Genomic DNA, 26,183 nt, shown 5'->3' with positions numbered 1-26,183 from the left:
GAGTTCAATTTGTAAAAACTATTTGATCAATTCATAATCTTCAATGGGAACATTCCAACCAAGAACATAATGCTTAACTTTTCCAGATGACCCTTTGAAAAGATAATTATAATAAAGAAACAATAGGAATTCATTTACTTGTCTAAATCAAAATCCTCTTTCTATGGATATAAAAGATTCTCCTCCGGTAATAACAATGAAGAATTATTTTACCTTCACTCATTACCTTAAAGTTTTTCCATGAACATAGAATGAAGTAAAAAGTAAATTGATATTTTAGTTTCTTTAGCTGGGAAAACATCTTAATATAGAGCACTTAAGGGAATTAACTTTAAGAGGTCACTGAAAATAGTTGGAAAAAATCTGGCCTGAAGTGACTGAATAACTGCCTTCTCTCTTAGAATTGGCATTGGCTCTGGAAGAATCAATTAAGTTTCACAGTCAATTCAAGGGGACTAAGTCTAATCAGATATTTGCATTCTGACCATTACATTAATATAACAAAACCGAACAATAAGCTCTTAAATTCACCATTTTTCTTGTCTTCTGTCATCATCCAAAGGACTAAAGGGAATTATTCCCTTTAAACCTTGATCTTTGAGACCCAAAGCTTTTCCTCTCCTTCCCATTTCATATTCTTTCTTTTCAGTGAGTCAATTATTATATTTGCAGCTAATAGTACAAGAAATTTCTTTACCAAAGCATAGAAAATTGGAACAAATTTCATTTTTTAAAAGCAAATTTGATGTGTCATCCATGTACTGGATGCCTTACTGACCCAGATTAGTAAATATCCTGTAATTTTTCAGTTTCAGCAAGGTTCCTAGAACAATTAATAAATGCTTGGTGACTGGTTGATGTAGAGATTTTTCTAGGGCACTTAGTTTAAGTGTCTGGTCTAGAATCACAGAGTTGACATATTTCAGAGAGAGAATTTTAATTCAAGTCAACCGGTCTGCTGGACCACCCTCTACCCACTTCCTCTCTACAAGCTACAATAAGGCAGACCCGTTATAGATAAAAAAAATCTACATTCGTGAGGAGCAGTATTTGAATATTTGTTGATTGCTATGTGGCTTCATCTAGTGGTGTGCAGAAGTCAACTTGAGCTGGCTTGCAAAAGTCAATGGTTAAATTTTCAAAGCAAGCATTTGCACTACAGAAATTGACAAATACTACAAATCAAGACTTGATTTATTATTTGTTTGTTGATCACCTAGATTTTAGAAAGTGATGGAGAAAATGTTAATAATGCAGACTTAAAAATATGTTATGGGGTTAAAAAAAGAAAAAATATGTTGTGGGGACATTTGGGGAGGGGGAAAGGGGAAAGGTGATTATTAAACATTTACCAGCCTTCTCATTGTGAGAATATCTTCATTCTCACGTTCATACTGAAGTAGACAGTATCCTGGTCTACTTCAAGCTCTTTAAATTCTGCTTCTGAGCAACCAATTCCCATAAAAAACAAAGTCCTTTCTGATTGTTTCTCCAGAGATATATCTTGAATTAAGTCTACAGCTTCTTTTTCTTTGACATATGAAATGGATAGCTCTATATTATATAAAATCCCAAACCCAGAAACTTTTGAATTAGTTTCCTTTCATTAAATGTCCAGCCCAAGTTTAAAAATCTACCAACACATGTTCTTTTCCTATTTCTACATTTTATTGACAAATCATCTTCTATGGCTCTTCATATCTCTTTCCCTCACCCATCTCAATTACACTCTAATTTTGGTTCACAATTGACTCCTTAGAGTTCTAAGTTGTCTCTCACATTTTAAAATTTGTTTTCTCCTTTTCTATTCTCACCCTAGGTAGCTTAACAAAAATGTTATTATTGTTTATCCTTCCCAAAAGACATCAGGGAGGTAATACCATGACATGTAAGAGAATTGGATTCAAATGAGGGAAGGCTGTGCAAAGTCACCAATGTCACTTTCTGTTCCAGAGTACCATTCACTTATCATAAGTCTTGTTTTCAGACCAAGGGCCTGCCACTTTGATGCATACAAAGTAATGGGGAAGTGGATTTCCATCATAGCCACTTCCCAGAATCGACTTTGACTAGGGGATATTTAGGGGCTCCTTGAAACCCCCTTCACCTCTATGTTTGCTCAATTGTTCTTGCACTAAAAAGGTGCCTGGTACAATAGTTTCACAGTCAAAGCAAGATCCTTTCATGCCTTTGACAATATGATAATTTAGAAACTGCCACAGAATTGAATCCTTTAAAGTGTATTATTTGTTCAATGGTGGGATTGATGACTGAGAATAAACAAAGGAAGAGCCAAAGTTGCTGTCCCTGTCATAAATTTGATTAGCACTGTATGCTTGTTCAGGACAAATGATATCCATTCCCTTGACACACTACTCCATTGTTATTTTTCCTTACTTTAAATTCTACTAGCTAACCTCTAAATTGTATGGATCTTTCTGTGTCAGCTAAGGAAAAATGAAACACAGAAGCTCTATAAATCTTATTCCTTGTTCTTTACGATTGTGCTGATATACATTTTGACAAGATTGTCAAGATATCTGTGTGTGTGTGTGTCTTTCTCTGTGTCTCTGTGTTTCTGTCTCTGTCTCTGTCTCTGTCTCTCTCTCTCTGTCTCTCTCTCTGTCTCTCTCTCTCTATATCTCTCTCTCTCTATATATATCTGTCTCTCTCTCTGTCTCTCTTGTCTGTTTCTCTCTCTCTGTCTGTGTGTGTTGTGTGTCTCTGTGTGTGTGTGTGTGTGTCTCAAAATAAAATTGGGCCAGCTAGGGGTATGATGGAGTAAGTTCCAAGACTAGAGTCAAGAAAATTCATCTTCCTAAGTTCAAATCTGGTCTCAGAAACTTACCAACTATAGAACCCTGAGCAAGTCACTTAATCCTATTTGTCTCAATTTCATCATCTATAAAAATGATCTGAAGAAGGGAAATGGAAATACCTTTTCCTTTGACAAAAAAAAAAAAAAAAAAAAAGCTCAAAGGGAATCCCAAAAAGTGGATGTGACTAAAACAAACTAAACAACAACACAGATCACGATGAAGCACTCAGTGGTAAATTAAGCATAATAATAAGTGTACTCAGAGTAAAGAAATAGAAGAGAATAAAGAGTATGTAGCAGAATAGCTGGACCTACAGACTAATTGGTAAATCGCGGGTCAGATCATGGAATCATATATTAGAAACTAGAAAGGTCAGTCCCCTTATTTTACAGAGAAGAAAACTAAAACAGACAAGTTAGGTGATTTGTCCTCAGGGCCACACAGCCTAATAAATATCTAAGACAGGATTTGAACCCAAACCTTCCTTATTACAAATTCAGAACCCTACCCCATAGGAGATCTTGAAAACTTGGTTAATACGTATAAATTTTTTTCTATAAGCAATGGAGGTCTTAGAAGGATTCTAAAAAGGTTAAAGCTTTACTTCAAGGAGGGTAAGCTGGTAGGTATGTAGAGTGGTTTGTAGCAGGCCAGGCAAAAGACAATGTGAGCTGATATGAACTGAAATGGAGTAAACATTGAAACAAAATTCTTTCTCTGACTTTTTTTTTTTTTTTTGCTAAATTCCATGTAAACTATCCATCCTCCTTCTAATAAGACAAAATTATCTGAATAAAATTGAATAATAGCTCACACCTTTTAAAAATTATTTATAATTTAGTTTACCTTCAAAAAGAGTGTTTAGGGTGTCACCTAAGTCTCATGAATGGGGGTTCATATGGTGTATCTCAGCTGGTCATTTCATTAATTTTATTTTAATTGTATTTTAGTGGCCAATCTTGTTTGGATGTCTATATAATGTCTATACTTTGGAATCTGTTTCAGAGACAACATGCTGAAGTTAAGTCTAAAGATGAAGGATTCTGCTTGAATTTGAAGTTGTGGGGTTAGTTTTCAAAAAAAATTAAAAATAAATTATTGAACCCTTGATAGTGTCTGAAATCACAAGAGGAAAGTGTTTAGAAAAAGTAACACAAATATAATTAGCATCTATTTAAGGTCAGAATAGAAACTCTTAAAATAACAGGTTAAACATGCTTTTACAAAACATCAAGAAAAAGAAAAAACTAATGGGTTCCAAGGATCTTACCCTTTGTCATTTTTACCAGTATCCACTCTGATGATGTCATCCAGACTTTGGTTTCTTTAAATAACATAAAATCAGAATAGATCAGCAATAGTTAGGTCACCATATGATTGAACTAAAATCATCCATTTATTTCAACACGTTAAAATGGTTTTATTCAGGAATGATTTAGCTGAATAGAACAAACCATTCAGCTTATATTGCAAATAATTTCAATTTTCTGGATCTTAGTTTCAATTATCTGGGTTTCTGTATGACAATCTCAAAGGCACTTTCTAGATCTAACATCCTATAGCATCATCATCAATTCCATACTTCCAATGAAGGCCAGCTCTTGTGCTTCTCTGTGGCCCAGCAGTGACCTCTAGCTTCTTAAAAACTTCAGGAGACAAAGATAAATTTTAATAAGTGGAATGACTTCATTCAAAGTAGAGAGAAGCCATGAGCTAATTGAAATGCATATTTAAAATTCCCACCAACAGACTTGAATTTTGCTAATCTCATATGTTTATTTTAAGTCATTTGAGGTATTTCTGATCACAGCAATTCATAAAAACATTTAAGGTTTGAATTCTACACCCTAGGAATGAATTCCCAAATCAATGAGATCATAAACCCATTTGAACATTTGAGTATATATGGAAGCATGAAGGGATTGTAATTTGTGTCACTTGAAGGAATATCATTGATAACATCATAGCTCTTTTGAAATATCAAATCATGAATTCTATACCAGACCTCCTATAGTAGCAGTTATAGCTAGGTTTTGGAACTGCCATCTAGTGCTCACTGAAATAATACCACTATTATCAAAACTTACATTAAAAAACATGGTATTAAACATGTACAAATAAGTACAGAATTATAGACACAAGATTTTATGCTGGAGCTAAAGAACATTTAATTAAATATGCAAACAATGCAGTTTGCCTGTCTGTGCCTTCAAACGGAAAAGGATGAATCTATATCAATAATTCAATAAACCCTAGCAGAAAAACATTGAGAAAAGTTTTGCTTTAGTCAAAATGAGTTTATATTTCAAGTACTATTAAAGCATGAAATGGGAATTGGTAAAGTTAAAATGTAGATTTCTTAACAACTTATGATAAAAGATGTTTATTTGGCCTCCTTATATTTTCTTACTGATTCTCAAAAAAAACATATTCAACAATCATTTTTGCTCCAGAGGCCATTTCTTAATTACAAAAGCATCATTTCTTTTACATGTGTTTTCATTTAAATTATCTTGCTGTAATTAAAGTGGTTTCATATGTGCATGTTGTTATAATTTCATTTTAAATAAATTGGTGAAGGAATAGATATCTTAAATAGTTAATGAAGTTAGAACAAGTCATATGAAATGTAATTCCTTCCATATGAAAGCAAATTCACTGATCTATGGATATGGTAGGCTATCCTCTACAAAATAGACTGGCCAAATTCCCAGGATGCTAGGCCACCAAGTGGGGTTTCTAGGGGCAGCAGAGTAGTTAACAGATTATGTTCTGATGGGAAATCAGAGGATGCTTTCACTAGATGACATAGTCTGGTTTGAATGAAGCAGTGTAGTATTTAGCAGTTAGCATGGTATACCTATTGCCTTACCTATTATCCTGTCGTGCCTGTGGAGGTGATGGAACTGGAGAATAAGGTCTTGGAAGTGTTGGTGGCAGAGCACTTGGTTCCCTTTAAAACAAATGAAAACAATCATTTCATTATGAAAAAAAATAATTATTTTCTAAGGCCATGGACTATAATGGAAATATAACCCATAATCCAGTGAAATTCACCAGCATATATGATTATCACTCCATTACAACATATAAGAGGAAATAAATTAGAATCCATAATAGACCAAACTTGGAAGAGATGAGATATTAAGATTATAGGAAATGAAAAAAAAAATGTAATTAGACTTTCTTTTTCTTAGCCTCTTTAACACCAGCATGAGATATATAACAGATCCTTTAAATAACTTAACATTTCATGAGGATTCTTTGCTAATGTCTTTGTGTACCAGCCTAATAGACCATGAGCATGATAAGTGGCATTCAGGTATCAATATATAAGCTTCTTTGGTAGTTGTCAATTCATCCAGGATGTTGGGAAAACAGCAGCAAAAGTTTTCAATTCACTAACTCTCAAAGTAAAGATGAACTAACATTCCTAAAATCTCTGCTTAAAAACTATCAATAGAGGATATAAATAAATATTGTAAATGGAACTTTTGGATAGCATACTATAATAGTATGAAGACTAGCTTGGCATAAGGGATCAGTGTGATAGCCTTAGAATCAGAAAAACACTTGAGTGTGAAGTCTATCTTGGATACATATCAATTGTGTGACCTTGGGTCAATGAGCAGATTTTCCTGTGTGTACCATTTCTTCCTCCTAAAACATGGGAAATAATAGTTCTTGGAAATTAAGTGGATTCCCATCAGTTGGGGAATGGCTGGATAAGTTATGATATATGAATGCAATGAAATATTGTTCTATGAGAAATAATAAGCAGGATGATTTCAGAAAAGCCTGGAAAAACTTACATAAACTGATGCTTAGTGAACTGAGCAGAACCAAGAGAACATTGTACATAGTGGCAAGAAGATTATGTGATCAACTGTGATGGACTTGGCTCTTTTCAACAATGAGGTGATTCAAGCTAATTCCAATAAACTTGGCATAGAAAGTGCTCTCCCCATCCAGAAAGAGAACTAATGACATTGAATGTTGATCAAAGCATAGTATTTTCAATTTGTTGTTGTTGCATTTTTTTTCTCATGTTCTCTACCCTTTTGAAATGATTTTTCTTGCATAGTATGCCATATATGGAAATATGTTCAATAGAATTGCACATTTAACCTATATCACATTTTTGTCTTGGGGAGGAGGGAAAAAAGCAGAAATATTTGGAATTCAAGATTTTGCGAAGGGAAATGTTGAAAATTATCTTTGCATATATTTTGAAAAATAAAATATTATTGAAAATAAATAAAATAATAGTTCCTAACCCACAGTATCAAAAGAGATCATATACATAAAGTTTTCTATATTAGCTATTTTTATTATTATCTGAATCAGCATGGTATATAATTACATAGCTACACAGGTGGTCATGGATATACTTTATCTTCAATGGGAAAAAAGAATCATTAAGAAATATGAAATATATGTGACATGGAGGGAGACAATCTATAGAGAAGAAGCTTTTGCATTTTACAGATAAGGCTGACTTTACCTATAGATGACTTATAGAGTATTGAAGTACCCAGGTGATAATTTGAGGACCCTTCATATCACCATCCCTAGCTGCAATGGGAAGAGTATTGTTAGGATTACTAAGTGAGAACTGAGGTTGTCTGGATAGTGACAAGGTGAGAACTCAGGTTTTCTGGACAATTACAAGGTGAGAACTCAGGTTGACTTGATAGAGGGGGCAAGCTCATTGGCTGGGGTGGTTCTTCCCAGAAGCCCTTGCATTATCCCACGCCCATTCTCTGGGAGAATAAAAGAGAGGACTCTCAGAGATAAAAGGAGACTCTGAATTGCATCAGGCTTGACGGGGCTCTCTGCAGGAAGGGAAGTCACTTCTTTGGACAAGAGTTAATAGCAACTGCCTGGAGACAACGGTTCGTTACAGGAAGAAGAATCTGTCTGAGAGATTTGAGTAGAAGACACAGCAGATCTCTTCCCAGAGAGCGATCCAGCAGCTTCTGGAGACGACAGCTCGTTAAAATTGGCGCCCAACGTGGGGCAAGGACTTTTGCTTATCCTGACAAGAGGAGCTAGACCAGACCTTTGCAATTTGGCGCCTGAACAGGGACAGACACAGTCCTGATTCCAGTGGAAAAGCTTCCGATCTAGATCTCAGTCTCTCTGACCCAGAACCGTGAGTAAGGAGGAAACTTTGTTAAAGATTAAGTGAGCGTGCTAATAGATAAATAAGGAACTTAACTTGTTAAGGGCTAAACCAGGAATCTCTTATAGCTGAAATGGGGCAGATGTTAGCTATATTCAATCCCTGGACCTCAGCCGACTCAACCCCAGCCCCAGAAGCAACCTCACCTCCATTCAGGAGTGGTACTATAGAGAGTATAATCAACATAATTGAGGAGCAGAGTTTACTTGTAACCTGGGTACAGATTGCTAAACTCTTGGCTGCATTAAGACGCACATCCCCTTGGTTCTTAGAGGAAGAAAAGATAGATGTAGATAAATGGAAGCTAGTGGGATATGAAATGAAAGAATTTCAAGCAAAAAATGGGCCTCGTTCAATTTCTGCAGAAGTATTTTATATCTACAACATAGTTCAATTAGCCTTAAACTATCAAGCAAGTTGTAGGAGAAGGAAAAGTTCTAAAAATGAACAGAGGAGGAAGTGTGAGGAAAAAAGGAAAGATCAAGATCTTTCCCTAGACCAAGAGGATTTAAATGAGGAATTATGGTATGATTCTCTTGAAGAAGCTTCAACCCTGCCTAGAGAACAGATTATTGACAGGCCCACATCAACCCCACCTTCAGAGATGGAGGAAGAAAGAGGGGAAGAGGCAGAAACACAAACAGAATTGCCTGTGAAGAAGCCTAAGCCTATGACAAGATTAGAAAAAGCATTGGTTAAAGCTAAGAGAGAAGGACAGGATATAAGTGATTTTATACATGCATATCCTGTGATTGAAAATACTGACTCTGTAGGTAAAAAAAGGAGAAGATATGCACCTTTAGATTTGAATAAAATTAAGGATTTGAAAAAAGGTTGTACCCTTTATGGGGCTACATCAGCTTATGTCAAAATGTTACTAGATGGTTTGTCTTATGAAGTCCTAACCCCGAATGATTGGAAATCCATAGCAAGGATATGCCTGGAACCTGGAGAAAATTTATTATGGCTTTCGGAATTTCATGAATTATGTAAAATTCAAGTCAGATGCAATTTGGAAATAGGAGTTAACACACAATTCACTTTTGAGCACTTAGCTGGTGAAGGTCAATATGGAGAGAATTCGGAACAGATTAATTATACCATGACAATATATGAACAAATTGCTAAGGCTGCAATAAAAGCTTGGGGTGTCCTTCCTGGACAGAAAGATCGTGGAGAGGCTTTCACTAAAATACAGCAAGGTCCCAATGAACCTTTTGCAGATTTTGTGGGACGTTTGCAAACTGCTGTCAAAAGAACTATTGGAGAAAATTCAGCTACAGAAATAATGACCAGACATCTGGCTAAGGAAAATGCCAATGAGATTTGCAAAAGAATTATATGGGGATTAGACAAAGATGCTCCTTTAGAGGAGATCATAAGACGCTGTGCTACAGTGAGAACAAATGCTTTTTACACCCGGACAATGATGAATGTGGAAAGACAGGGTCCCTCCTGGCAAGGGCCTTCTAGAGAAACTCGGCGATGTTTTCAATGTGGAAAAATTGGACATCTAAGAGCTCAGTGTAGGTATGGAGATACAGTGAGAAGACAGGGTGAGAGAAGACCTAAAACCCCATGTCCAAAATGCAACAGAGGACTCCATTGGGCATCAGAGTGTAAACTAATTCAGGGAAATGGGATGAGGAGCCCAGGTCCAGGGCCCCAGGCAAAAAAGACTTGGGGCATGATGGCAGCTGATGTTACATTCAAAGAACCTTTAGAAGGCCAGGACTCTGATTTAATCAACCAGCAGAAAAGCAATCACATGGCAGAAAGGGATTACCTGATAAGTCAGCCAAAAGGCAATCAGATTGCAAAAATGGATTACACTTGGGGAGAATACAGGCCTTTTAAACCAACAGGGCTGTGTCCAGTGCAAACAATTCCAATGTAATTGCCAGATGATGAGAAGAGATTTAGAAAGTGGTAAATAGAAGGTAATTAAATAGGTTAACTGCCTGGGAGAGAGGGTTGCTTGTATTTCTTCAGCAGGAGAAGGAATCAGATGGGTGCCAACGAGTCATATTCGCCTTGTCAATCAGAGAGAGACAGAAAAAGAGAAAGGCCTCAAAATAAAGGAGAAGATCTAAGAAACATCTGACACTGAAAGAGCATGGATAATAAGAAGACTGTTAAAGAACGTTAAAACCAGCAGGAATCATTGGACTTCCTCACACAAGATGAGACTAATGGACAATGGACTTATGGACATTTATAAATTTTCAATTTATGATTATGTTATATACTTCTAGCATGTGTTATGTTACTATGTTACTATGTGCTTATGTAATTTATGTAATTATCTGTAATACTTCCCATATTGATGGATTTATGTTTCAAGGTCATGACTGTCCTATGTTCTAAATCAAAAGAAAGGGGGAGATGTTAGGATTACTAAGTGAGAACTGAGGTTGTCTGGATAGTGACAAGGTGAGAACTCAGGTTTTCTGGACAATTACAAGGTGAGAACTCAGGTTGACTTGATAGAGGGGCAAGCTCATTGGCTGGGGTGGTTCTTCCCAGAAGCCCTTGCATTATCCCACGCCCATTCTCTGGGAGAATAAAAGAGAGGACTCTCAGAGATAAAAGGAGACTCTGAATTGCATCAGGCTTGACGGGGCTCTCTGCAGGAAGGGAAGTCACTTCTTTGGACAAGAGTTAATAGCAACTGCCTGGAGACAACGGTTCGTTACAGGAAGAAGAATCTGTCTGAGAGATTTGAGTAGAAGACACAGCAGATCTCTTCCAGAGAGCGATCCAGCAGCTTCTGGAGACGACAGCTCGCTACAGAGTATCTGAACCACCATTAAATATTTATGTCCTTGGTTAGAACATGACCTTATTTTTTAACTAGCAAGTGCTTCTGAGTGGAGTGTTTACTAAAAGGCCATTTCCCAACCTTTAACACTTTAAAGTGAATTCAACAATACCTCAAGTGTCTGCATATAGGAGGTACTTAATAAAATCATATTGATTGATGGAATTAGTTTATCAATAAAACTTCAGAGTTTATCAGCTAAACTGATAAGGGATGTGGAGGGTAACCATAGTGGGAAGGGTAATCTTTTAATGCCAGAAATTCTAAGGGGAGAACAGGAACAAAAGCCTGATTAGGATGATGAGACAGTGTGGTGACCTACTTTGCCTACTTTACAGTTTTAGTGTAGGGTATAAAAGGATTTATTCCAAATCTTCATCTGCTAAATCTTTACTATTTTAAATAGGTTGCATTCTCACAAAATGATCTTAAACACTGATGTGTAGAAGAGGGAAAATCCCAGAGAAAAGGATAATATGGAGAGGGACTTGGGAAAATGGCCTTGGAATGGGTCCAAGAATGCCCAAGATAGAGAATGTATAGTGTTGAGGCGGGCGGGAAAGAAAGGTTGATGGAGAAGTGAAATTTTATTCAGCACTAGGATGCATTTTTACCCCTGCTGGGACAGAGGCAAGTCAATGCCAGGTTTATTTCAACCCACCTCAAAGGGGCCTTCATTTCCATCTATGTGCTGACAACCACAGATGACAAAACTGAGGAAGTCCAGAGCCAACTGCGAGGGCTCATTTATGCCCTGCCAAGAGCACAACATGCTGCCAAGCATGGGTGATTTAAATGCAAAAGCAAAGGAGGAAGCTGTAGCTCTGAATGTTTTTGAGAGACAGGAAGAGAGAGGTGCTCATGTAGAATGTTCCTTGCAGACAAATGCCTTGAGGATCCTTTGTGAACGTCAACTTCCCCACCAAGAAAGATCCAGGGAGCTCTCTCTAGAATTATAGCTTCTTGGATAGAGTTGTGCAGAAATCTGAATAAAGAGAACTGAGGTTTGTTTTTGTTTTTGTTTTTGTTTTTTTAACAATGTTTAGAAACAAAAGGCTTGCTTGATTTTCAAATAAGACAGAAAATAAACTCAAAAATTATGCCTAGAGAGATGACTATTTTGATGAAAATGCTTCATAATCATTTATCTTAAGCTGTTGAAAGATCTTGCCTTGGTGACATCTGTGACCATGATGTTAAAAGATGCTTGAGTATATAAAATAGCTAATTTGATTACTGGAAATTCTTTTGTTATTTACCACATCAGAGAATTGGATTAAAACAGACATGCCTAGATCTCAACTGAGGGGAAGGAAATCAGCGTAGTAGAAAGGGATTGTATGTATCACATGCACGTACACACACACACACACACACACACACACACACACACAGCTCAACTTCAGATGAGAAGAAGAAGGTATAGAGGAGATCTCCAATGCCCTCATCGGCTAGATGAAAAAACCTCTGTCCCTGAAATAGGGAAAGAAGAAATTGTTCTTAAAGAAAGATATAAAGACTATCCTTTTTCCGTTTTCTATAAAGAATTAATGTAAGTTTTTATAGTAAGATTTTTGGCCAACCAACAATGTTATCTCATAATAATGATTTAATTCTCATGGAAATAGTGTTACCTGTAGTAATGTTTCACCTAGCATCATGATTTTTCAGAACTAGCTAATGACATTAAATAGAAAATGCTTTTATAGCAAATATCAAGAATTTCTAGTCTCCATGTTGGATTACTTAGAGGTTTTCAGATTGAAAAAATAGTCACTGGCTGCTAAATTATTTTAAGAATTTTTGACAAGTTGGCACAAAAAGTCATCTGTTATTCAACAATCTCATAATTATAAGTCCTTTTGGAAACTTAGCAGGCAGGCAGGATCACTTGTCATCAGAGGCAGCTTCTTTTTTTATAATCAAACTATATTAAGAATTTTCCCAATCTGCAGATCAACTGTTATTTTGCCTTGTTCAAGCAGAAATCAGAGAAATTCAGTTCCTCCATCTGTTGAGTTCTTCTCAGAAAGGCCAATAAACTAAAGTTCAAAATATCAGAAGAGACATTGATCCTTATTATTAAATAGTGAGGACAAAAGCCTGTGTTGTCAGCTGAACACCAAAGTTCTATATATCTCTATGCAGAAAACAGCTTTTGTTTACAAAAGTGAAGGGAGGAGTTGTTGAGATATTACATGAAAGGAAGGAAAATAAAAAAACACCAGATTTTTTTAAAAACATGTTACAATTGAATAAAAACAGTGCTGATAGTTAATAGTTAATAGACCGTGTTTCAGACATAGTTATTCGACAGATTTGCTGTCATTTTTCTCCTCAGTTTCCTCATCTAAAAATGAAGTTCTCTAGTTACTTTTCAATTCTTAAATTTAATGATTCTGTTTCTAAGCTGGGAACTGTATTTATTATGCCTACAGAACTAAAGAGAAATGTTCTCAATAGCAACATGTGTTAGATATTAATCTGATGATTCTGGGTCATCTTCCATGCACAAAATTATTTTAAGATGTAAAACCAAAATGCACATTTTTGTAAACACTGAAATAATTATTTCAAAAATTAATTAATAATTTATGAATATAGTAAAACATGAATACAAAACACACCATTACAGTCTCCAATTTTACTTACACATTTTATCTTAGAATCTATTAATCATTATAAGTTAATGCAAAATAGATTTCAGTTGAACAAATGAAATATAAATATTTTTATTCATTATATTATTAAATTTATAAATAAACTGGTAGTCAAAGGGTTAACAGTGTTAAAGTAATATGGAAATGGTTAGTTGGTTTTGTGGTGGGGCTTTTTAAAGCATCATTTATGGTTTACAGTCAAAAAATAGCTGCAGAGCAAGGTTGTCATGGCAACTCACAAATCCATCAAGCATTTTTCTTTTAATTATCCACCAATCAGCTAACTGGAAAGGAAAGGAAGAGGAGGAGGAGAACATGTGAAATAAATAAGGAAAAAGGAATTAAGATGGGTATAAAAAATTATTTCTCAGTAAATGTCTAAAAGGAGTTTTGATTACCAGTCATCTACCCACCTTCAGAAGCTTGAGTAGTATGTTTATTTCGACTTAATAGGATAGAGGGAAGAGAGAAAAGGTACAAAACATTTTTTTATGCTAAGGACTTCTGAGAACAGGAATGGGAGAGTGAAAGGTCAATTTGAATGAAAATTGGTGATTATAGTTTTGGAGAATTCCGTCAAGGAACCTCTCCAAGTTGCACCCCGATTTTCCCTTCAGATTTTCATTAGGATGCTTCAAAAGCCTCTCCACTTGAAAGCTCACTACATCTCTACATTTCATACATTGGAATTATTTCTCTCTCTCTTCTCACTCTCTGGTCCCTCCCAGAACCTCTAAGGAAAACATCTGTTTTCATTCTTCTCCAGGATAAAATCCTGACTCATCTTCTGGACATTCTCTAAAACAGTCCCCATGCCAACCATCTTCATTCCCCTCTTTTATATATTGTCTAGAATGTAAGCTCCTTGAGGACAAGGACTGTCTTTCTTTTTTCTTATACTCAGATTTTTGGCACTTACCACTTACTTGATAAAAAGCTTGTTGATTTGATTTGGGACCACTAAAATCTTAATCTAAGAGATTTTTCGGTGTGGGGGAACATTCAAAGATTAGAACATTTACCCACAGCTGTACAATTCCTACAAATCAGAGGAAGGACTCCAATCCAGGTTTTCTTATCTCCAAGCTCAGCTCCTTATCCATTTTGTCTTACTGATCTTCTTTATGCTATGTTTTGATATAAACAATGACTATATTATTAGCTTGCCTTAAGGAAAATAACTATGTTTTACTGGTTCTTCTGAACTTTCTCAGAAAGTGGATCTCCTTTTCTAAGAGGAACATCTTGAAGACGCCCCTCTCTGGCTTTCATTCTATTTCATCTCCCTCTATTAAAATGAGAGCATGGACAGGCTCGTTTTTGTATTTTTATTCCTTGCACTTAATTATAGTCCCTTGCACATAGGAAGTTCAGGAGACAATAATTTAAAATTGCCGTTTTCAAGAACTAATTCATGTATTATACTAGGTGATTCAATTCCTTAATTTTTTTATAGTTCTACATGTTAATAACTAAATATCAATGGTAGACTGAAATGTGCCTATAACTTAGTAGATAAGACTTAGAGAATTGACTGAGGCTCTAAAAAGTGAGTGACTAGAATAGATTCGCATTGAAGTTGGTCTGAAGCTGGAAATGAAATCCAAATCTTCCCAACTCTAGCACTAGCAATCTTATCTACTGTTTAAATAAGAATGCAAATTTTTCTGAAAGAATTTCTAAACCTATCTTATCTTCTTGGATGATTACTTACCTAGAAAATGCATTGCAGTAAAGAGTTTTAGCATTCATAGCATTAATCTTGAAATAGCTCCAAGGTTTCATTGACAATAATTTAGATGAACTTCAGCAAATTTCAGCAGAGAAAGGCAGATGAAATTGGCATTTTATAAGTGCTGTATTAACAGTCATGGGTGATAATTTAAACACACAACCCAAAGAATAATTATCAAATAGAAAGACTGAAAACACGATATATAGTATCCTCAGGAAAATTAATTGTCAAATAATTAAATACTAATACTAATAATTGTAAATTCAGGAGAGGAAGAGATTATAATTTGCTGAGAAAACTAGTTAATTCTTCAGTATGTTAAATCTTCAGTATGAGCATACCTCAAAAAATTAATAATAAACACTAAAAATCAGGATTTGATTTATCATTTTGTTGATTTCTATACTTATGAAAGCAATAGAGAAAATACTAATAATACAAGTTAAACTTAAAAATATGTCATGCAATTTCTCTCTTCCCCCTGTCCTGAGAGCCACTTATTAAACATTTACTAGCACATCACCAGTTAGAAAACTTATGTATAGCATGTCAAGCTAGGATGGTCATTTGAGACCTCATATGCCAAGATACAGAGTTGATTGTTGAAATTGTTGAAAAATAGAGCAACAAAATGAATGATATAATTTTAGGAAGATTAATTTGGCAACACTTTATAAAATGGATTTGATTGGGGTGACTATGAATATCAATAAATAGGTCATTGTAGTAATTTAGTGTATAAAATGATAGAAGTCTTAATTTAAGTGACTGACAGAAATGTAAAGGAAGGGACAAATGGATAAAGAAGAAATAAGGAAAGCGGGTATATTCTGCATATTAAATGATTAATGTGCAAGGAAGAAAGTAAATGGTGAGAAGGGACAGGGGGCCCCTTAGTGAAAATACTAAATTTGAGGGTTGTAAAGTAAATGGTGAGAAGGGACAGGGGGCCCCTTAGTGAAAATACTAAATTTGAGAGTTGTTTTTTTTTTTTTTTTTAAGAGACTGGAGACCTGCATTTGTATGAAGTCCAAAAGATAAAAAATTTAAGTTGACCAGAAAGCTAATTTTTAAAATCTGGCTTCTTAAAAACAAATTACTACTAATAGCTTTTACTTTTGAAGGAAAAGGTTTTCTTTAGTATTTTCCTACCATTCACAAAATATTTCAAATTTTCATCATTTTTTGAAAAATCTTTTATTAAACCATCAGCATAACAAAAAGCATTAAAAAGTAAGAAAGATAAGTTATAGTTTCAAGATTCTCCAAGGAAAAACACTTTTAAAACCAAATATAATATTCTTGTATTAGTACAATTCTCTCATTTTCAGCAGGTAAATTTATATTAGTATTGTTCTCCTGACAAAGAAATGTTTTATAGAACCTACTAAATGAAGCATCCATGTCTCTAAAAAAGGAATTAATGTTTAAACTGATTGATCCACTCTGATAGAAACCTTTTGTCTTTAGCTCCAGTGTTGTGGATGTGAGCCAGTACGCAGAAGGAGGATTACAATTCATCTCCTTCCTCCAGTTGAATCACACTAATAAGCCATAAATTTTCAGGGCAAACAGCCAAATGAAGTCTGTTTTCTTCAGGCATATCTCAACTAGCTCAACTGAACTGGGAACTTAAAAATGAATAGACAAATAAAATAAGAAGTGATTTTGGAAGCAAATGGTCACTATGAAGGGTAATTGTTAGCTATTTCTATTAGGTTAAGACTTGGTGCATAAAGAAATACTAAGGAAAAAAATTGAATCTCAGAATTCCTAAGTTGTCTTCTCTTATTTTTTTTCCACTTAAGAAAGATCCCATCAAATCCACAGACAAAACAGAAATCATTTTTCCCTCCCCAAATTCAACCTGCTCCTCCTCCCAACTTCATTTCTCTTGAGGATACCATCATTTTTCCAGTCATCTAATTTGCAACCTCAGTATCATCCATGACTATTCCTTCCTAGGTTCTCCCCACATCCAATCACTTACCACATCTTGTTGATTCCAATTTTACAACACATATCATTAATGTATTTTTCTATAATTGCATAGCCATCATAGAAGGGTGAGTTGGAAGAGGAAGGGAATGAGTTGTTCTTCCATATCGTTTCATTTGAGTTTTGTTTGATTTTTATTATTTTGTAACTTTTTAAAAAATTGGTGTGTAGTTGTTCTTTCCATTTATAAACTATTATTTATTTATACCCTGATGCAAACAAATAAAATTATAATAGCAGATATTAACTTATTTAGGAATTATTCAGTTAGATCAAGCTGGGAATTATGAACCTAACAAACAATCAGATGTTCAAACCAGAATATTGTTTATTTTGTACTCATTACCACTCCCACTATCTCCAAAAGGATAGAACTAATAAACCAGGGCAAGCAATTTGGAGAAGGGGGAGGATTTATCTCATCTCTTTCACTAAAGCCTTGTATAGTTGAATAATTAATATGGGAATTCTCATTGTGGACATTGAACATCCCAGATACCTGCTGCTACTGACTTGAAGAACATTTCAATAGGGAAGGATAGATAAGATGAGGGGGGGAAATGGTATCTGTGTTGTCAAGGACAACAGTGATTGATGCCAAGTAAATTTGACTACACATAAAAGAACAAATAAAATAGAAACTCATGGAAAGATTTACATTTACTGACCCAAAATAAATTAACAGAGCTAGGAATACATTCTATATGATAAATACAATGATATAAATGGAAAAGACCAAAAGCAATTTTGAAATATTGAAAAGAACAAGCTGGGCTTTGAAGAAGATATATGAAAAGGTATCTCCCAACTCCTTTGTAGGGAGAAAAAAGGAGTGATGTTCCTATTTTTTTTTTCTATTCTTCTATCTTTAAAAAACAATTCTTTGTTACAAGTGATGGCCACTGAGAAAGCTATAGAGAGAAAATCTAGGAAATCTTAAATTATAACAACAAAACACTATTTTTTAAAAATTAGATTGACATTTCCTAAGGTAATATTAAACCATTACACCTTCAGCTCAGAAACTGCTCTTTCAATTCTCTCTTTTCTCTCAAATGAAGTCATTCATTCACCCATTCAGCAAATACTGAATATCTACTGTTTTCAAGGTACTATGCTAGTCATTGTGAAAGATAAAGATGACCAGATCACAGTCCCTATTGTGTTAAAAGAAAACAATCCTACACATCAAAACATAACATAAAATGTAATGCATAGCATAAAAGACAAATGAACAATGTACTGTAAGAGATTGGTGAGGAATCTCATCAGGTGGTAGTGGTGGGGGCTGGAGGGAGAGATATGGTTCAGAGAAGAATTACTTTAATTGTTCAAGTGATATCTTGAAGAACAAATAGTTTTTTAATACATGAAGTTAGAGAAAAAGGAATGGAAGCGCATGAGCAGAAGAAAGGAGACAAAACAATATAAAGTGTATTTAGACAACAAAATATGATCCAATTTGGCAAGACAACAAGGTGTATTCAATGACTAAGGGAAGACAGAAATCCAGGAAGGAAGGGTAGGACCAGGTTCTGAAGGCTCTTGAAAGGCAGGCTAAGAAGATAGTACTAGTTTTTGAACATTCAAAGTGGGGAATAGAGATATAATAGAAAACTGTTTCACTCCCTCACTAGCTTAAAGTCTAAATTAGAATGGTGGTAATAAGAAGAGAAAAGAGGAAAATAAAACTGATCAAAAAAATCTAGGTATCTAGGGTATCTAGGGGTATCTAGGGTGGTGAAACAGTTAAAGATAACATGGAATTTACAAGTTCAGGAGAACAGTGGTACCATTTAAAGAAGAGATAAAACTTCTATACTCAACATAGAGATAGCTAAATGGCACAATATATGGAGCACTGGGTCTGGAAGATGTACATTCAGTCTCTTATTAGCTGTGTGATTCTGGGCAAATCATTTAACTTAAGCTTTCTCAGTTGTAAGATGGATAATAACAATGCCTACTTCCCAGGTTATTATGAAAATCAAATGAAATAACATTTGTAAGGTCTAAGTTTTCAGCATTTTCATAAAACTGTGTTTTAATTTTTTCCCTTCCTCCTTTAACTCTCCCCTTTCCAAGACAACAAGCAATCTAATATAGGTTAAATGTGTGCGATTTGATTAGGAAATATTAAATAAAATAAAAATATAATAGGACAGATAATTTTAATTTATAATTTTCTAAATCAATATGTGGCCACAAGAGTACCTATTTGATATCAGTGATTCAGAATTAGGATACACCATTTCCTACTACCCTAATTTTTTCATCCTATTACACTGGGTATCTGACTGCTCCCTCTTGGATTTCTAGCAATCTCTTCTTTCATTTCCCCAAGGCCAATGATGGCTGTATGCTCAAGAAAGGGTGGATCCAGACATGGATGTAAAAACATATGTTTATCTAAATGAGCCTGAATCTGGCCCTCAAGAGCCTGGTTATTTCATTAATTTCATGCTTTGTTTTATTTTGCTTTTTCAATCTTGTTTTCACTGTCCCAGGTCAAGAAACAGTGAACCTGAAAGAATGATCTTTTCGGTCTTGGCAGCTATCTGCTAATAACATGAGCTCACCAGCTTGTTGTTGACTCACTGAGAAGTTCTATTATTTTTCACGAGAAGTGGATCACTGCTAAGATGGTGCTGCAGTTAAAGATTCTGAAAACCTGTCCTGTCTGTTCAACTATCTCTGAACTGTGTGAGTTATGTAGACATTCCAAACTCAATGGGAATGTACAATAACTTTTCAGCAATAACACAAAATCATATTCATCTTTCAATAGATATAATGGTATGGTGGATTATTTTAATGTTTCAATTGTTGTTAATGTATAATTTTTAGTCTTCTGGGTTTTAAGCATTTTTATGGCAGGTGAAATGTATGGCTTTCCTATAAATACTTTGTACAATATGTTAATATCTATTGAGGAAACCTTAGATGTGAGTCATATTTAAGTTTTGTTGTAAAGATTTTCCTTTTATCTTTGGAGTGGAGACCTAACAAGCCAGAGATAGATAAAGCTTTGTCCTTTCTAGAGCTGAATCCTCTATGTTTGAACCCAGGTCTTGTGAACATTGGAACATCTTTGTAGGAAACTTACCAAACTCTCCAGTCCCATCTCAGGTCCTAGTTGATAAATACTTCAAAAGGGAAGCTAACTTGATTGAACATTTGGGGCAATGAGAGGATTAATTAATGAATTTAAAATTAAATAATGCCCCCAAAGTATCATACAGAATAATGACTGTAATCTGAAAATAGGAATACTGGGAACTGGTGTCATGAAAACACTTATAGGCAGATTATCCAAAAGCACATCAATTGATGTTAAGTACCTATTTTATTAATGGGATCAAATCAGTTATTTATTCCTAATTAGCACATTAACTCAATATCATAAATTCACTTGTTTTTTAGGAAGTAATGGCTCCACTTTTCAAAACTTTCCAGTGTCTCCCCAATGGCATTCAAGGCTCTCCATAGTCTGTCTTCAAACCATCTTTTTGAAGCTTATGTCATAGTATTTCTCTTGATGTATTTTATATTTATTTAAACTCTGTCAATTAAATTTTTCATCTGATCTCTTGCCATTTTGCTTGCTCACATCTAAAATACTCTCCTATCTACATCTCTAGCATTGATATCTACATCTCTAATATTGATATTTTGACCCATCCTTCAAGAAGGCTTAGCTTAGTTATAGCCTTACTTGATTTCCTCTAACCAAAAGTAGACTTATCTCTCTAAAAACTTTCATAGCATCTGCTAATTGATCAGAACTGCCTTTTTGCTATTTCATTGCATATAAGTTCTCTAATTAAATAACTATTTTTTCCAGTCAGGTTGTAAATTCCTTGAAGGCAGGGACTTCTTTATATTTGTATCACCCCATTGTCCAGCACAGTGTTTTGATGATAGTAATTTATAGTCTTGAGGACAGCATTTAACAAGTGTTGAAGTGATTGTCAGGGAAAATGCATAATAAGGTGCCCTCTATATGGCCTATGTTTTAAATTGTTATATAATATAGTTCATGCTATTTTACCCATTGTAGACCAGAAGCAATTGATTACCAGAAACTTTTGATGAATCTAATCACTTCCTGATGTTCACTTTCTGCCTTTATCATCTGTTTTTCAGTGTTTTTCCAGGTCAGTGGTTGACTGGGATGACTGGGAAGGACAAGCCAGGGCTTTGTATTTAATTTCAATATATTACACACTCCCTTCCTAGATCATTGCCTTATAGTGGGCTTTCATAGCTCAATGAAACTATGAGCTATACTACGTAGTTACCCAATATAGACAGGTCTTAGTGGAGACGAAAAAATGATACACTGGAGAAGGAAATGGCAAACTATGCTAGCATCTTTGCAAGAAAACTCCCAGGGAAGTATTAAAATTATAAAAGAGATGATATCAGAAGATGAGCCCTTCAGTTTAGAAGGTATCCAACAAACTATTGGGGAAGAGTGAAAGACAATTACAAGTAGCTTCAGAAAAAATGAAACAGCTGGGCCAAAGATAAAAAGAAGCTCAGCTGTACATAAGTCTAATGAAAGAAGGAAAGTTGAATGCTGTAGGATTGCATAGGAATGCTAAACTGAATGTGGTCAAATAAAAGATGGAAAGATTAAACATCAACATCTTAGTGTCAATAAACTTGAATAGATGGGAATGAATGAATATAATTCAGGTTACATTTTATATAAATTACTCTAGGCAAGAATGCCTTAGAAGAAATAAACTAACTAACCTTCATGGCCAGTAAAAGGGTAAGACAAGCAGTACTAGGATAGAATCTCAAAAATAACAGATTGATATGTTTGAATCCAAGGCAAACTGTTCAACATCACAATAATACAAGTCTATGATCCAACTACTGATGCTAAAGAGTCTAAAATCAGTTCTTTGAAGACCTACATCTTTTAGAAATAACATTCCCCCCAAAAAGATGTCATCATAGGGAATAGGAACACTGAACTTGGAAATCAAAAGATAATTGGAAAAAATAACAGGCAAGTTTGACTTTAGAATACAAAATGGAGCAGTGCAGAAACTAAAAGAATTTTGTTAAGATGACACACTGGTCATAGCAATCACTTTCAACAACATAAAAGGCAACTCTACATATGGATACCACCAGATAATCAATATCAAAATCAGATGACATGGAAATATCTTTAGAAGAATTGCACATATTTAATCTATATCAGATTGTCTGCTGTCTAGAGAAGGGGCAGGAGGGAGAGAGAGAAAAAAAATTCAGAACACAAGGTTTTGCAAAGGTGAATGTTGAAACTATCTTTTCACATAGTAAATACTATTAATAACAAAATCAAATTGATTGTATGCTTTATAGTCAAAGGTGAAGAAACTTTACATAGCCAGTTAAAATAAAACCTGGATCTGACTCTGACTAAGATCATGAGTTTCTTATTATAATATTCAGGTTTAAGTTGAAGAAAGCAGGGGAAACCATCTGACCATATAGGTATGATCTACATAACATCCTTTATGAAGCTAGGATTACAAGAATCACCTACTCTGAAAAACTTCAGGAGAAAAAAAATGGATATTCAGTTAAATAGAAAACTTTTCAAACATTCCTGATGAAAAGACCAGAGCTAAATAGATAATCTGACTTTCAAATACAACAATCAAGAGAGGCATAAGGAAGTAAAGAGGAAAGGGATCTCCCTTTGAATCCCTTGAATCATAAGGGATTCAATTAAGTCAAACTATTTACGTTCCTTCATGGGGAAATGATACTTGTAACTCCTAAGAACTCTATCATTATTAGGTCAGTTAGAAGGAGTATATATAGAAAGAAGGCAGTCAGCTACTATGAGTTGTTATGACTACTGTACATTATGGGATGTAAAATGGGTAATTTTGATTATATCAAATTTTAAAAGTTTTTGTACAAACAAATCCAATATAACAGAATTAGAAGAAAGCAGAAAATTGGAGGGAGAGGGCATTTCTAGCAAGTTTCTCTGTTAAAGGTCTCATTTCTCAAATTTTATGAGAAGATGAGTCATTGGCCAGTTGATAAAAGGGCATATGATATGAATAAACAGTTTTTAGGTGAATAAACTAAAACTATAAAACATTGGAATAAATGCTGTGAATCACTATTAATTAGAGAAATGTGAATTAAAACAACTGTGAGGATTATCTCATACCATTAGATTGGTTAATATGATATAAAATGAAAATGATAAATGGATATTTATCCATTTATTTTTTAGGATAAGTGGGAAAATTGGGACATTAATGTTCTAGTGGTGAAGTTATGGACTGATCCAACCATTCTAGAGAGAAATTTGGAACTATGCCTAAAGATCTAGAAAACTGTGGATATCCTTTGACCCAGAAATACCATCACTAAGTGTATATTGCAAAGAAAAAAAAAATTTAATGAAAATTATCTATGTGTCCAAAATATTCCTAGCAACTCTTTTTGAGGGCAAAAAATTGGAAATTGAGGGCATACTCATTATTTGGTGAATAACTACAAGTTGTGGTACATGATAATGATCAAATACAATGGTATGTGATAGTATAGTGCTATAGGAAAAAGAGAAGATAAACAAGATGCTTTCAGAAAACCCTGGGAAGACTTACAGTAATTGATGCAGTAAATGAAGTGAGCAAAACCATGAGAACATTGTATACTGTAACAATACTTTTGGACAATGATCAATAGTAAATGATTTATCTATTCTCAGTAATACAATGATTTAAGATAATCCTGAAGGACTTACGAAGAAAAGTGCTATCCACTTCAAAGAAAAGAACAGATAAAAGCATACTTTTAAAACTTTTTTCAAACTTTCTTTGATTTCATTGTTTTTATTTTTGTTTTCTTTCATACTTTTAAAAAACTTTCTTTGATTTCATTGTTTTTATTTTTGTTTTCTTTCACAACACAAATAATATGGAAATATGTTTTACATGATTGCACATGTATAACCTATGTTAAATTGTGTGACTTATTGAGGTTTGAAGAAAGGGAAGAAAAGAATTTGAAATTCAAAATTTTCAAAAATGAATGGAAAATGTGTTTTTTTTATGTAATTGGAAAAATAAAGGAAAAAAGAATATTAGAGATGTCAAATTATGTTTTATGAAAAAATGGGCTTGACAAAAAATTTTAAAATGGTAGAGACTTCACAGAAGTAGAAGAAATTAAGAAGTGGCAAGAATATCAGAAGGACCATACCAGAAATATCTTAACATCACTTAAAATGATGATGGTTTGATTACTTATCTAGAGCCAGACACCCTGGAGAATGAAGTCAAGTGGCCTTTAGTTAACATTGCTAACAATGAGACTAATGAAAATGACAGAATTCCTGTTGAGCTTTTTAAAATCCAAAAAGATGAAATTGTTAAAGTACTGCACTAAATATTCCTGGAAATTTGGAAGATTCAGCAGTAGCCACTGGATTGGAAAAGTTCAGTTTACATTGCAACCCTAAAAAAGGACTACACCAAAAAATATTCAAATTACCAAACGTCAAATTGTGCTCATCTTACATGTTATGTTTATTATTCTGCAAGCCAAGTTTCAGCAATATGTGAACAATAACCAGAAAAGAATAATTTTCAAAAAGGCAGAGGAACTAGAGAGCAAATTGCCAATATTTAATGAATTATAGAGAAAGCATGGAAATTTCAGAAAAATATCTACTTTTTACTAGAACTTTTGACTTTTTGGATCACAACAAAATGTGGCAAATCCTCAAAGAATTAGGAATATCAGATCATTCCTGAGGAACAAGGATGCAGATCAAGAAGCAACAATTAGAACCAAACATGGAGCAACTGCTTTTAAAGATTGGGAAAAGAGTATGACAAGATTGTATATGTCACCTTATTCAATTTATATGCAGAGTACATTATATGAAATGCTAGACTGGATGAAACAAAAACCAGAATTAAGATTGTCATGAGAAATATCCACAATTTCAGATATGCAGATGACACTACTGTGATGGCAGAAAGTGAAGAAGAATTAAGAAGCCTCTTTTGAGGGTGAAAGAGAAGAGCATGAAAACTGGCTTGAAATTTAACATTAAAAAAAAAAAAAAAAAAAGATCTTGGCAACTGTTTCCATCATTTCCTGGCAAACAGAGAGAATGAATGGAAACAGTGTCAGATTTATATTTTAGGTGCGAAGATCACTACAGATGGTAACTGTAGCCATGAAATTTAAAGAGTCTTGCTCTTTGGAAGGAAAAAATATGACAAGTCTGGATTACATACTAAAAAGCAGAGGCATCTTGATGATAAAAATCTGTATTGTCAATTGTATTTCTGGTAGCAATGTGTGGTTGTGAGAGTTGGACTATAATGAAATCTGAGTGCCACACAATTGACATTTTTGAATTGTGGAGCTAAAGAAGACTTTTGAGACACCCTTAGACAACAAGGAGGTCAATTCAATCAATACATAAATTGATTCAGGCTTTTCACTGGAAGGTCAAATACTGAAGCTAAAGCTTACATATTTTGGTCATGTAATAAAAGGATGAGACTGATTAAAAAAGACCCCGATGCTGGGAAAAGATTGAAGGCAAAAGGAAATCAGGGTGAGATGAATAGGTAGTATCATGGAAATAAAGAACGTGAACTTGGATAGGGTTTGAGACATAGTGAAGAATAGAAAACCTGGTGTGCTTTGTTCCATGAGGTCATAAAGGGAACACAACTGAATAACTGCATAATAACCATATTTTAAAGTATCTCCAATAAAGGTTTTTTGTTTGTTTGTTTGTTTTTAATAGGATCAACTTTCCTATAAAATTAACCCAGCAAATTAGTTTTGTCTTTCCTCCTTACCTTCCATTTCCTGCTGCACTGTGGGTGGCATTATATCCTGGATGTGGTGGTGGAAACCAGGATTGTCTGTTAAGAAATAATACATAAATAGAATGTTCAGAAGCTCTAAT

General features: G+C 34.4%; 1 protein-coding gene across 8 annotated transcripts in view; it reads right to left on the bottom strand.

The window, feature by feature from the left end:
* SCEL (sciellin) overlaps positions 1–26,183 on the bottom strand; it is a 154,806-nt gene that overhangs the window by 57,197 nt on the left and 71,426 nt on the right. For all 8 annotated transcript variants that reach the window (XM_074299306.1, XM_074299305.1, XM_074299304.1 and 5 more), the window contains 3 exons: positions 26,074–26,139; positions 5,692–5,772; positions 4,090–4,143 (listed from right to left, as the gene is read on the bottom strand). In XM_074299306.1, coding sequence (XP_074155407.1) covers positions 4,090–4,143; positions 5,692–5,772; positions 26,074–26,139 — 201 coding nt within the window. The remainder of the gene's footprint in view (positions 1–4,089; positions 4,144–5,691; positions 5,773–26,073; positions 26,140–26,183) is intronic.

Source organism: Sminthopsis crassicaudata, chromosome 3 (genome assembly GCF_048593235.1).
Source record: "Sminthopsis crassicaudata isolate SCR6 chromosome 3, ASM4859323v1, whole genome shotgun sequence".
NCBI classification, from domain to species: domain Eukaryota; kingdom Metazoa; phylum Chordata; class Mammalia; order Dasyuromorphia; family Dasyuridae; genus Sminthopsis; species Sminthopsis crassicaudata.
The sequence above is the reverse complement of the archived record's forward strand: the minus strand, read 5'-3'. Positions and strand labels throughout refer to the sequence as shown.